This window comes from Haemaphysalis longicornis, unplaced genomic scaffold (assembly GCF_048455015.1).
Source record: "Haemaphysalis longicornis isolate Haplotype H1 unplaced genomic scaffold, Haemaphysalis longicornis Haplotype H1 scaffold_5, whole genome shotgun sequence".
Classification (NCBI taxonomy): domain Eukaryota; kingdom Metazoa; phylum Arthropoda; class Arachnida; order Ixodida; family Ixodidae; genus Haemaphysalis; species Haemaphysalis longicornis.
Window position 1 is genome coordinate 170,841,850 of NW_027526385.1, and position 14,467 is coordinate 170,856,316.

General features: G+C 47.0%; 1 protein-coding gene and 1 pseudogene across 1 annotated transcript in view; one reads left to right on the forward strand and one right to left on the reverse strand.

Moving 5' to 3' along the window:
- Window positions 1–1,738: 1,738 nt before the first annotated feature.
- Window positions 1,739–1,846, reverse strand: LOC144140125 (U4 spliceosomal RNA; annotated as a pseudogene).
- Window positions 1,847–6,568: 4,722 nt separating this feature from the next.
- The window catches only part of LOC144138823 (uncharacterized), a 35,283-nt gene continuing 27,384 nt past the window's right edge, over window positions 6,569–14,467 (forward strand). The window contains exons 1-2 of the mRNA XM_077671304.1: window positions 6,569–7,207; window positions 12,805–12,919. Of these exons, the coding sequence (XP_077527430.1) occupies window positions 7,038–7,207; window positions 12,805–12,919 (285 nt within the window). The 5' untranslated portion in view covers window positions 6,569–7,037. The remainder of the gene's footprint in view (window positions 7,208–12,804; window positions 12,920–14,467) is intronic.

Sequence of the window (14,467 nt, forward strand, 5' to 3'; positions counted from 1 at the left end):
CTTGATGTACAAGCTTTACATCTTCAAGCTCTGCAAGCGCACCATCAAATAGCACTTCAGTGGCTCCCTGCCCATTGCGGGATAACTGGAAATGTGAAGGCGGACGTTGTAGCATCCACAGCGCATGACCAACGCGGATCAAAAATACCGGCGCCATTTTCTCGCTAAGATGCTTCAGCCCTAGCAGCCAGTGTAGCATGGAACATGCAGCGATCACTTTGGGCAGACGCATCCCGTCATTACGCGCCCCTCTACTCTATCGACCCGCATTGTAATTTTAAGATGCCACCTGGACTATCCAGGCATCACGAAGCACTGCACCGCATGCGGTTGAACGTCGCCTACACGCGATACTACTGCTACAAAATCAGCCAGTCCACCTCGCCTCTGTGGCCACAGTGTGGTGTGCGTGAAGATCTCGAACACCACATTTGTGACTGGGCGCGCTTTAGTACACAAAGAGTGTCTCTCGCAGTATCCCTGGGCCGGCCGCTCTCCGTAGGACTAGGACTGAGGGACGTATTAGGTCCTTGGAATTCTTCCAAACGTGCCGCTCGTGCAACGAAAGCCTTATTGGCGTACCTATTAAGACACAAGCCTTGATCAGACGTTGTAATTAGTTAAAATCACATGTTCTCCTCTTCAACATTATAATCATCATCGTCATCGCATTCATCTGGCGTAGCAAGCCAGGCAGCTTAGCTCGGCTGTCATCGCCAGTTTTCATTAAAGATCTCTCTCTCTCTCTCTCTCTCTCTCTCTCTCTCTCTCTCTCTCTCTCTCTCTCTCAACGCGTCATACGCCCACACTGCGCTCAGAAAATCCTGATTTATCGAATAAAGCGCGCTGTCGGCGGTATCCAACAATGACAGAAAAGAGTGTCTCTACATATACCTAAGCGTCCTTCAGCTCGACACGCCCTCATACGTCATTTTCGGCACACTCGGCCGCACATGCGGAAACAAGCGAAACGCTAGCTCTTTGAAACAACATGCACGCAAGAAAAGAGCATACAGCAAATGACAAAAGAACGCATCACATATACAAATATCATACAATAAAATAAATTGTTGAATCTCAACAGATTTTTAAAGGCGATGTGCCAGCCAGCTGTCCATGAACTTGTCAGGAGGTGAAGAGATGTTAGGCTAGAGCGGGATGGGCAGGTGATTATGAGGCACACTGGCTCCGGCAGTCGACTGTCGGAGTCGACTGCCGGAGCCAGCGTGCGCGAGCGAGAACGCACTCGAGCGAGAATGCGCTCGCAAGAAAGGATATTTATTGAAGCCTATAACAGGACCTGTTGTAGGTGGTTCGCCAAGAAGCATGATTTGCACGATGCAATCAATTTCTTGCCACTAAAGGCCACTGCCCAATGCGCGGTCACCACAGTTCATTCACGCAAGCTAGCTTATCTCTGTTCACACGTGCTTAACCGCCCATAGATGTCATGTAGACACGCTGACGTTATTTGATCGACAGGCCTAACTGTGGGGGCAATGCATGCATATGCCTGATATAGAGAAAACAAAGTATTTCTTTCTCTGTGGTGTGGACCACGACTTCAAAACGAAATATCCACGCAATTTTGCCAATCGTGTTTCTAGGTTTGGCAACGCCCAAAATGTTTTGTCGCTCACAGTTACCACCTTCCTCTATGGTCACCACGCAGTTTCCTTCCTGCTGATGCACCTAAGAAAACGAAGTGTGTCAGTCTTATTTTGGATTTCGTTATGAGGCCCCATAGGGCCGTCCAAAAATTGCCACGGCCGACGGTATTTCACGTCGTCCAGGCGGGGTATTGGGAAAAGTTTTCAACTAGCAATAGTCGCCCCTCGGCCAGGAAAGGAATTTTTATTTTCTCTTGTAACAAAAGGAAGTACAAAACACTCGTGGTTACGCTTTTCCACGTTTACATACTCGGTCCGTCCGTTACATTGCAGGACGACATCTCTCCTTGCTATTAACAAAGCAGATACGAAATCAGTGAAAAACTCACATTGCATGAACACGAATGCAAATGACATACACTTCTTGGTACATAAATTGTGCACTGAGAGGACAGCCTGTGTCCCGGGAGGGGGGGAACTACTCCCCCACCCCAAGCACCAGCTCCCTTTACACAAGACGTTTCATTTACTCGGGTCTTCCTTGCTACATACGCAACTTCAAAACATTCAAATGCAAAAACAAATACAAAAGAAACCGACCATTGGTTTGTTGACTGTACCGCATGCACTTATTTGGCCCACCTTCCCATTTGGGGCCACAAAACTTGTTGGATACTCTGAACATGACCTTTGTTTACATAATGCAATTGGAACTGCCTTTGGCAGTAGCAACACAATCACGCGGTTTACATCCGCACCACATGGCTTACACCCGTAAAAACGCAAGTAAGCGGCTTACATTTGCGAGCCCGCTCACTTTGTAGTAGAGTGAGGCACCAAGTGCACAGGTGCAGGAGGAGAGTCTCCCCCGCCCGAGGCGCCTGCGCCTTTTAAAAGCCTCCCCTTATGTTCCCGTAAACTTGACCCGTACGTTATTGGGGTGCAACTCAAGTGCACTCACCTTTATGATCCTCCCGTTATTTCCCTGAAATGTAGCCCATGTGTTGGAGTGCGGCTCAGGCACACCCGCTTTTATAAGCCTCCTTTTATGTTCCCGTGAAGCGTAACCCGTGTATTGGAGTGCAGCTCAAGTGCACTCGCCCGTTTTGAACCTCAATGAAAGGACAAGACCATTTTCTCAAGAATTCTTCTTCCCCTAAGAAGAAGAGCTCTGCTTCCAGGTTTTCGGTTAGTTTTGTGTGCATGTGGATCAGTAAGTTCCACTGGTTACGTCGGGGGCGTGATTGCTTAACAGCAATATGCCTGTTTATCCACAGTACATAAAGACCAATCGTTATGATAAGCACAGCTAGAGGGTTTCTTGGGCACCGTCTGCCCTCCAGGAAGTCCCGAATGCGGAGTTGTCTATATGCCCTACTCACTATAAGCCAAAAAGTTTTGGCGACTGTACATTGGACCATTGCGTGTTCATTTGTCTCCCTCTGATTACAGCTGCACACACTTGTCTGTTGTTGTTGTACCCCATCTCCTTAAGACCGTTCTCGTCTGCAAGACTGACCACCCATACTTCCATGTTACGTCTTGGGCTTCGCCCGGTACATTTGCATTGATTAGTGTGCGCCAAGGAAAGTTCTTTTGTTTCTCTTCTAGGTTTTCAGGACTCGTCTCATCTAATTTCTGAGCCAGTTCTATGTTCCTCATATCTTCTACTTCTCTTTGTGAGTTATGTGTGGTTAGCTTCTTATATGCTGCTATTACTTTGGCGTAAAAGGGGGGTGGCTGAGTTGCCTTGGGTCCATCCGGAGTATGCTGGGGAAATAACCTAGCTTGCGCTCCCAAGAAGTATACACAGAGCTGCCTTGCTGGATGCCCCGTCTGCAGATCAAGGACCCTAAGAACACTTTTCAAAGCATAGGTCGCGGCATAATTGGTTACAGAGGGGATGTTCCACCCCCCGAATTGTCTGGGCAGGCCCAGTTTCCCGGTTTTGACCAGGGCTGTTTTATCCGACCAGAACAGGCGCAATACTTCAGATGTAATTTTAACCGCTATGTATCGAGGAAGGGCAGCTGTCCCGGCTATATACCATACTTTCCCTGTAAAAACATTTAATGCCAGATACCTTTTAACCGCGTATGGAAAGTCGTAAGCTAAGGCTTCGTTTACATCCTCCCTGAGTTGTTTAAGTGTCTGGTGCCATGTCTTAAGCGATACCCCGCTTGACGTGTAAGTAACTCCGAGGATTTCTACATGTGTGACTACTGGGATGCCATATATGTGTTGTTTTTCTAATGGACTTAGGCTTAAGGCTTTACTTTTTGTGCAATTTAGTCTTGCACCAGCTAACTCGGAATACTCCTCAAAACAATTAAGTGCATGCACTAAACTATCTTCGTCCCTTAGATACAAAGTAACATCATCGGCATATGCCGTTACTTTAACTGTCTGACTCCCTGGAAGCTGTAAGCCTAGGATATGCGGGTTATTTTCAACATTTTTTAGGAACGGTTCTATTGCTAGAACAAAAAGTAATGGGGAAAGTGGGCACCCTTGTCGTACCCCTCTTGTTACGCTCAGACTAGTTGCTACCTGCTTGTTTACTACTAGATCACTCTGCATGTTTTCATAAAGGATTACTAATATATTAATAAACTGTTGTGGATATCCGAAGGCTGTTAAAGTTGCAAAGATGTAGTTGTGTTCTACTCTGTCAAACGCCTGTGCTTGATCTAAAGAGATGAGCCAGCCTCTAGCCTGTCTTGTTTTGGTGTACTCTATTATGTCTCTGTTTAACATGTTTAAGGTTTGACAGTTCCTGTCTGTAACTGAGCAGGCTTGCCACGATGTTATCACTTCCGGCAAGGTAAGTTGCAGTCGTCTTGTTAGCACTGATGCAAGTAATTTGTAATCCGTCCCCAGTAACGTGATGGGGCGCCAGCTTGTAGGTTCGTTCCAAGACCCGGCATTTTTTGGTATTAGGATAATCCTACCTCGTTTAAAGCTGCGGGGTACTGTGTGCGTTGTGAGAACGTCATTTAGTACTGCACATAGGAAGGGTCCAAGAAGGTCCCAAAATGTGCTGTAAAACTCGACTGGCAATCCATCCACTCCTGGCGCCTTGCCTTTGTGGAGTTGCTTCATTGACTCTGTTAATTCTTTTAATGTAATCGGAGCGACTAAGCGTACAAAATCCTCATCTGGTAATTGTGGAAGACTTGCTAAGTAGGGGCTAGAGGTAATGCTACCGATGTCTCTGGTTGTCTCACTAGAGGTCATTTCCTGAAAGTAGGAAATGAACCTGTCGATGTCCCCTGGTGTGAGATTTGCTTGGTTTGACCTGTTTGCTTCAGCTTTCAGCTGCCTGTTTCGTTCGTACCTCAAGACTTCAGGGTTGGCACTGGGAGATTGTCTGGCTCTATGAACATCGGCAGTGGTGGAGTAGAGCCTGCTTAATCTGGAGTGTCTCAGTTTTAAATCTTTAAGGTAGGTTTGCATTAGCAGTGTTGCAGGGTTGCCTCGTTCTATTATTCTTATTCGTTTTAAGATGTTTGTTATCTCATCTGACTGCCTGTGTCTGAGCTTTTTTCCCTCGTCAATGCAGAGGGTCTTCCATTCCACTTTTAACGAGTCCCAGTCGTTAACTTGCCTCCCTTCGATTGACGCTGCTATTCTGTTTCTTAGGCTGGCTTTGCATGTCCTGTCATATAGTATGCGAGTGTCCAGCTGCCAGGCTTGATTATTGCTTGGGTTTCCTTTGCTAGTTATTTTAATTCCCACAGGGCTGTGGTCCGAGATTTGCGGAAGCGATGCTGCAGCTTCCACTATTTCGCACTCTGTGACAATGTCTGCCAGAACCGAGCTAACGTAGACTCTGTCTAGTCTACTTTTCGTCCTTCCTTGTTGCCATGTGTACTGCACCGTTGTTCCGTGAAGGAGTACGTGTGCGTCAATTAAATTAATATGAAGTATTAACTTGTTTAAATCCCGTCCTTGGTAATCTACTCTATGTGAGGGCCCTATTCTGTCATCCTGGTTTAATACACAATTAAAATCTCCAAGGCATATGACATGCCGGTTTTCGAGAAACAGATATTCTATATTTCTGAAAAGGTTTTTCCCAGTGGAAGGGTATGGGGGAGCATAAATATTAATTAGGCGGTATCGGTCACCACTCCAGTTGAAGTCCAAAACTGTTATTCTACCTTCTGTATCAAAGGTGAAGTGGCTATGTGCCAGCAAGGATGTATAAGGACTATTATGCCAACTCCACAAGAGTTCTGCAATGGGAAAGAAAAGATGCCCTTAAGGCCATGCTGAGTCTCAAATTTTTGGACATCATGAATAGATTTGATATTTGATTCCTGTATGCACAGGCCTCATTGGGTGCGACACTGCCTCTGCGCAAAGCTAACAAACCCTATGAAGTTTTTCACGCCCCTCTCGCAGGCAGCCTGTTGCGAGCAGGTGGAGACCGTCTATTACGAAAAACACTGTGCCGCAAGCATATCTTTATGTCGTATTTGGTATAGCGAAATGCTTTTAATAGTCCCTTCGTGTAAATCTTTTAAAGAAACAATCTGAAACCAGCGCTTCTAGTGCTGAGAGTGCACATGATTGACGCACGTACAATGAAGGTAATGTAGACCCCCCCCCCCCCTTCCCCAAACACACAGTTAAAAAAAATAGAGCATAGGGGAGATCATGGCCAGATACTCTGGATCGGATGGCCCTGAAAGGTAGTGTGAAAATATCTCGGTTTAATTTTGTATATACTTTTCAAATGAACAAGTTCATGAAAAAAAAGTAGGTGTAAGGAGACAGACAGTTTGTCCTAAATAGTAAAAAAGAAAAGGAAACAATAATGCGGTGTGCACGAGCAAAAAAAAAAAAAGAATAACCTGGTTACGCCACACCTGTAATCGAACACTTGATGCATTTTTACCAAAACATACGCCATGTCAACGTTCACGCGCGATGTCGTACAGCTGCTACTCCTCGTTAATTGGTTAAGCCGCGAACGAACGGTTGGCCAGTTCGTTGAACAGTTCTTCTCAAGGAATTCTTGCATTACAACAATGCGAATCAAAGTTATAATCTCGCAGCCTTTGCCCAGAAAAGTAGGCTTTTCCCGACTTTCTCGACGTAGTCCCTAAAGAGGACTTTAATCCAATCCAAGCCACGGCGATCCACTCGTAGCCAGACACTGTTTTTGTTTTGACTAGGTTTTGCCGCCCGTCAAATGACAGTTTCCAGTGCGTCGTCGTTGTCTCCGCACCGTTAGCACGAAGGGAAACGTGCTAACCTGCCAGCGCAGCGACACACCTCTTTCGGTGACCCGCGCGTACAAGCGGCTGACGCCTGCCTTCATTAACGGCGGCTCCCCGCCAGAAACGGCGTCGACAAACACGGCGATGCAGTAGGTGCGCCGCGGCAGTAGCAGCCGGGGCGGCCACCGACGACGACAACATGGTGCTGGCCAAGCTGTACCGGACAGTCACCAAGCTCAAGCAGCCGTTCCGCTTCCTGGCCCACCTGTCGCTGTGCGGCTTCATCAGCGGCTTCGTCAGCGTGGTCACGGGCATCCTGCTGTTGGCCTTCTTCGGCTCCAACATACGCGAGGATGAGGCCATCAAGCGGTGAGTACGGGGCCGCCGGCTGCTTTTGTAACTGCCGCCGCCGTCTTGTGCGGGCTTCAGCGGGACGCTCGCCTGACGCACTGGCGAACGCCGGCTCGGAGCGAACGGCTGGCGCCAAGCTCGAAGCGGTCACAGGCTCTTTTCCCCTGGACAGAGCGGCGAACAATGCGGTCAGTGGGCCGTGAAGTGTGCGGGCATCGACGAGGCTGGAAGGCTGTTCGGCGCTGGCTTTGTCACGGCACCGTTCGATGTGACCTTATGAAGTGGGACTCCACTCGCTTTGAATAAAGCACACAGCTAGCGTCCTGCGCGAAACGGAAGGCCGGTAACGTCTGTCTGCACGCCGCAGTAGTTGAAAACTTCAGCTACAACCCGGAAGTATTTCGCTTAAGCGCGGCATATGTTACTATAAAACGGAGACCATGCACATTGGCGTCGCATAAACGTTAACAATACAGTAGACCGCCTCTGCCGATCGTTGTCCTAGGTGTGGCGCATGCAGCCAGAGCCTTGGTCTTGAAAAAAGCAGCTAATCAGCTAATGTTATTTCAATAGCAGGTATTAATACAGAAACGACTATACAGAGTAACATCGTAAGTAATGCACATTAGAAAAAAATTTGGCATGTACTAGGAATTCGTGAATGTGAGACCCGTTTTTTTTTTTCTTTTGTCTAAGAACAGAGGTGCTCAATAAAAAAGGGTGGTAGTTGTAGCAGCGAAAGGGATCAGTGGGTTTGTCTTCTCTGCGCATAGAAAATGAGTCGTATTTGAATCAATGACATGGCAGTTCCTTCACTTGTGTCGCATTGGTCAGCTGTACAAGTTTAACCTGGAGCTGCTGTTCTTAACCAAACTCTGTGTTTCAGATTCCTTTACCTCACACATATCATGCCCACCTAATCCAAGATAGCGGATCACCTGGAATATAATAGTACAAATAAATTAAAAGCTTGCAGATGTAGTACTGTACGGCTTATTTCTGTTGCCAAATTTTGTGAGTGGCCGTGTACTAGGGGAGGAGCTTTCAAGATGTGAAGACCTGCTGCTTCAAATGATGCCACTTTTCATTTTATTTCTTTTTACTCTCGTTTTTATATGGGTTTATTTTCTTGCTTTTTTGACCTGTGTCTACTCCCTCCCTTGTGTTTGTTGTGTTCTGTGCTCCCATTTTGTGGTGGGCCTTAATTACGTCTTGGTCCAACCCCCTTGATTCGGTATGTGCCAGTCGGAGTTGCGTAACACAGGTGTCGTCGTATCAGTTGGCAGTCTTCATTTTTTTGGCTTTGTCCTGCCTGTCTATTTTCTTTTGCTCTTAGACAGTTGCCGGGATGGCTTCACTCGTCCGAGCCTCTTTTCTCGTGCTGTGTGTGTTTTGTGCTGATTGCGCTTAGCTAAAGAAGTCCAGCTAAGAGAGAGAAAAAAAACAAAACAACTGTTACTGCATTTTCTTCGCCTGCTGTTTAGTGTAACAGAAAAAGCTTTAAGATATAACCACAGCTAAACGGATGCCAAAAAATTAAAGCCGTTCCACTCATCGTGAAAGCTGTCGGAAGTGCAGAGCAGGGATTCGCCATAACGGGCTGTAGTGCTGTTATCCGCTCACTGCTACCACCCAATGCAATTCAAATTTCCCGCCTTTGGAGTGCTCGCGCGCCGCCTTCCTGAAACTGCTTGCTTTTCGTGCTGCATATCCTGGCATTGCACTGCCACTTTTTTTTTTTTTGTATTACTATCGTAAAAACCAACCCAATGAGCGTTCTGAACTGAATGAATGTAGGCGCTGCCGGTTAGTTACACATATTTTGCCTCAGTTGTACCTGCAGCTTTCTTTGCGCTAAACAACGGGGAGATGTATGAGAAGTGCCAGCGGTTCACGAGTTTCTAACGCTTATGACTATGTAAACTGCTTGGCTTTCGAAGTCTCTGGGTTACACTGCGACGACGGGGCGCCGTGTCTGGCGCTATTTGGGTCCATCGAGAGTGAGCTACGACGACAAGGCGAGCCCCTAAAGTGTTCTGCTCTTAAAATGTGCACAGATGATTACTGCTGCACACATCTATAGCGAATGCGCCGACATTTTGTGTCCGTAGTACTGTTGGCGATGCAGCGCTGCCGTGTTTACAACTGTTTGGTCGTTGTTATGCAGGTTACACTGTTTCAGTAGCTCTCTCAGCAGCACTACAGCGTATTTGGGCTCGAGGTGTTCCGAGGTAAATTTAGGAAATGTGGTTGCCACATTTCAGCGCCCAACAAGTTCCCTTACTTCAACTCAACACTTTTGTGAGACCGCATTGCACGCGTGTAAATTTTCCTCCCTCTTTTATTTGACCATACGTACTATGAGGGGAATAATTGTTGTTTTTCCCCCCCAAATCTAGCGGTTCCCGTTCTTAGTTTTCCATAATGCAGCTGCCATTTTATTGTGGTTGAGTGCTTGTCACGTGAACGGATGGTGGGGTGGTCTTTACCAGCTCGGAGCAATGGACACAGGGAAGCCGTTGACTTGTTTAACAACATACATTTAATGCACACACAAAAAACCCTCAGGTAAAGCACTCAATATTTAAACTACACACAAACGATAAACACTCACATCTCTAACTAACAATCCCAACATACAATTAAACTCTAACTCAAAGGTCTCTACAATATAAAGTTCTACACAACTCGTCCAAATCAACTTATTCTATCACCCTCAAGGTGATCTCAATAAACCACAACTCCCTAGTTGTGTCCTAAGACTGCGTCCCTATGGGACTGGCCTACCCCTGTCGTCGGCGCTGACGTGTCGCACCCTTGCGTGGCCACGACTCGGTGGTAGCCGTCCTCGTCTCTCTTCTTCGGTGCCGGCGTTCGATGCGCGCGGTCACTCCTTGGACGGCGTGGGCTCCGCGCGTCCTCACTTCTTTCCTCTGTGGCTACCCCCTGGTAGCCTCTCTCGCTGGAGGTCCTTGATGCCGGCGTTCGACGCACGCGGTCATCCCTTCGGCGGCGCGCTTCCTCGGTGGCTACCCCCTGGTAGCCGCTGCCGCTGGAGGTTCCAGGTAGGCTTGGCACGAACGTTGCCTTTCGGGGCCGTCGAGACGAACGTCGACGGAGCGTGTACGCTGGCCGCTGGTGCCCGACCGATGCCGCTGGGGCCACGAAGACACCGGTTCGTGGTGCACCCAGGATGACGGTGCCGATGCGCAGTCGGCCCACTCCCGCCCAGGCTCGGATGGCGTGGTCGATGGCCTGGCCGCGTCCCCCTGGCTCGTTCGTTGAAGCGCACGTGCTCCGGCCGCCTCCTGGTTTCTTCGGTTTCTTGCCTCCCCCTTCTCTTTGTGCGCCCCGCTTTTATACCCTCTGGGCTCTCTCATGGCACACTCCTATTGGCTCTTCGCCTCTTCTATGTCCTTATATGGCCATCTCGCCACTTGTCCCATGCGCGGCCTTCCCTGATTGGCCGACCGGTACGCTGCCACCTTTGCCCATGATTCCTCGGTGCGTCGGCGCTGGCGCTTGCTGATTGGCGCTCTCCTGGCGCGCACTTCAAAATTCCCGTTCCTTTGTTCTTTCCTTCTATTTTTGTGGGGGTTTCTTGCATCCCCTCTCGGGGGGTGCCCTGACACATGACAGTGCTGGTTGAAGTTGTGGATGGAAACTAACAGGTAATGTATGTTGCAAAAAAATAAACAAAAATAGAACAGAGCGGGCTTTCTAAGTTAAAGAAGAGGAAAACAAGGTACCGAGAAGAGTGCAGGTAGAAATTGAGGGTACAATTATGAAGCACTTGCAAGTGCGGGTGTGGATTGGGGGTTCCGTAATTTGTGTTCAGTGATGAAGCTTCTACTTACCTATTCACTGCTTCAAGTGCGATAATAAGTGATTGAACAAATCATTTGCGGCTAATTGTTAATTATTTTTATTGGGAATCTCAGGAATACTGCCAGAATTCCTGCGGGGAGGGAAATCGGGAAATGGGGCTACAGTTCTTTCCTCCCACTCTGCAAAGAAAAACTGTCAAAGCCTAATTTCTGTCGCCCTGCTCTAATTTGTCACCAACTCTCAATCTAGCGAGGGGCGACCTAAGCAACCATGGTAGTCCTGTGGCCGAGGTATTAAAATACTCAACGCAATGTTGGTGGTTCAATCCCTGAACGTGGCAACTTTCTTTTCGTGGGACGGGGGAAAAAATAATTGCAGAAACTTCGTGGTGGGAATTGCTGAATAAACGCTTAAGCCGCCCTGCAATACTCAGTGCCTCTGTAAAATCGGCTTCTCTACAACGCACACGTGCGTTGCTGGAAAAATGTTTTTTCAGGCACCTTGTAAGCAGTCTGATACTGAAATAGGGGAGTCCTGGGGCCTTTTAAAAGTACTACCTGCATCCCACATTCCAAACCACACTAAAGTTGGCTTTACCACTATACCCAGGTGCTTTGCTTGGCACACATTTTCTCAGGGGAAATATGAAAGGTTTTGTATGGTGATGAGAAAACCTTAGGGCCATATGTTCAATACCTTCATAAACTCCTGTAAAGCACTATACAACGAGCCTCCTTGGAGTCAGCTTCACTGCCGTCCTCGGACGCATTGCTGGAAAGATGTTTTAGCGGACAATATAGACAGTCATGAGAAAAAAAAGAAAGCTGTAGTGCCCTTTATTAATACAGCCCAGCTTTGTTGTAATGAGCACTGATATAGCGAATTATTGTTTATAGCGAGCTAAATACAAACTTTGGTTGGTCGCGCTTTATTTCAATGACACGTATTCTTTAATAACGAAACTGAACCCGTGAGGGCTGCGCGGTATTAGATATAATGAAGAAATATTGGTCTAGGAGGCTGAGAAGCTACTTGAAAAAAATCTTCGTCGTCCGAAACTGCAGAAGCATACAAGCCCCTTTGTTCGTGGACACTGTAGAAAACTTCACTCTGCTCAGTGCTGTGAGTAGCCACCAGACGAAGATAACAAGCTTCATGAAATAAATAAGTACGCAGGCCTGTTTTGTCAAGTGAGCTTTGTTCTGTTGTAATTTCACATACTCATGTTCCGGGTCATTGGGCTCGAAATGCAACAAGGAGAAAGGTAAGGGTTGCCTTAGTAGGTTCGAAGCCCAAGAAATGCATTTCTGTATCAAGTATTTTTGCACGAGCCAGATTGTCGATTTGTTAGAGCCGATTTTTACCTCCGCTGTTGCAACTAATATCGTATATAATGAACTAATTTACTGCATCGATACTACTTTGTTTAAATGAGGTTCGACTGGCATTTTCGTATGCAATAACAGTGTAGCACACGGAGTATCACAGACATATAGGAGGGCTCCCTCATTAAGTTTACGTGGAAACTCTTAAGCATTACAAAAAAGTGGTACAGTGCATTTTAGCGCTCAGTTACAGTAAGATAGGTAGTGCATTACGCTGCCTACTCTCTCCCAGCGTGCTTTTGCCATGCCAACGTTGCGCCACGGTGACTCGAGCGTTGCGCAGTGGGTCTTGTCAGTGGCGCCATTTTGGACCGTGCAGGCTCTGCTCAACGGAGCAGCTCACGGCCGCCTCTCTTGAAAATATGCTGAGCCACTCGCTTGAATGCCGTCGTCCCCCTGCAGGATACCGACGTGGATCGGGATCATCGCCACGGGTAGCGGGATTATGTTTCTCTTCGTGGGCGTCACCCTGACCATCCTGCTGTGCAAGCTGTTCAACCAGCAGGCAGCCAGGGAGGTGGGTCGCTTCTTCTTTGCTCTCCAGAGGTGCCTCTTCAAAAAAAAAAAGGCATGATTTTTGGTAGGGGCCATGAAGACAACAACGTACATTCTTTGTCAATTTTCTAGGCCAATCCTAAGCCTTCCCGACCGCAGAGGATTCAAAGAATAAGCTCTACCTTTAAATGTGTGAAAAAAATTTTATGAAAGCAAGAAACAATGGCGTTTTCTCTAGCTTTCCGGCATAAAGCATTTCAGCCTCGCGGCAGATGTAACATACCTGCCAGGTTTCCCGAATTTTCATGGTTTTGTACGATTGTACGACCGAAACAAAAATCTCCCGAAAATGCACCTGTCTTTGGCCAAATCTTTTTCCCAGTCTGGCCACAATGCGCCAAAGGTATACGTGGACCCGACACCAATCAGCATCATTATCAGTGAAGTGCTTAAGAAGCGTAGTCAGCCATGCGCAGATGATGAACCTGTTCGTCCCATTGTTGATAGAAGCGCAGCGCCACCGCCGCTTTCATTTATGCACAAGCATGGCCATTCTGGATGGCCGTTCTGAAGATTTAGCAAGTCTCCAGTGGTGTAGCTTGTTGTTAAATTAGACGAAACAACAAAACAGTTCCGTTCCTGCTGTTTTGTATTGCGCTTGCACTACTATTTCCAGGACTTTCTGAAAGGGGCGGCGTCAGCCATGTCGAACATTTAAGTGGTGTAGCTTGTTGGTAGTTCGGACGAAGAAACAGTTCATTTCCTGCTATGTTGTAAGTAAATAAAATAATGTGTGTAAGGTTACCCATTCTGTTGTTGCTACAACCCCCTCCCGTTTGATCAGATCTCCCTAATGCCATCCCGGCAAACCTGGCACGCATGGATATAAGCTTGTACATTGAATTTTTTTGCAGCCTGCGCATTTCCGGCTTGGCCTAGAAAATTTTGACGAGGACTGTACATCGTTGTTTTATTTGAAAGAACTAGCCTTTGGTAACTCCGGAGGGAGTTGTTTTCTCCTTTTAATTAACGAAGGGGTAGCAAGTGTTGGCATCCTTACAGATTTCTGACCACACAATGTCAGCGTGTACGCCATTGGTAGGTAGCAAAAACAGATTGGTGAGAATGTGTTTTCCGCACTGGTGTTAATTTATTTTCTGCAAAAACTATACCCAAAAATATACGAGTTGCACAGAAATGAAACAATGTAAAAGTGATTTTTATGGTATAGTTTCATTTTCAATTGCTCAAAGAACATATTTTTGACAAAGTTGATAAAATACTTTCACACTTGTATTCCAGAAGAAAAAAAAGAGAGAACAGTTCGGAATTTACAGTCGAATCCTGCCACAACGAAATTGATGGGGCGGGCAAAAAATTTCGTTGAAGCAAACATTCGTTGAGGTGAAATCTGCCCCAACACACCATGGAAACTTAATAGAACTTGTTGTTGGGCTAGTTGGTTCATGTTTTCAAGTGGAAATTTGAGCGCAAAAATTCCACAAAGACACAGAAAGACCAGATGGGACTAGCGCTAGTCCCATCTGGTCTTTCTGTGTCTTTGTGGAAT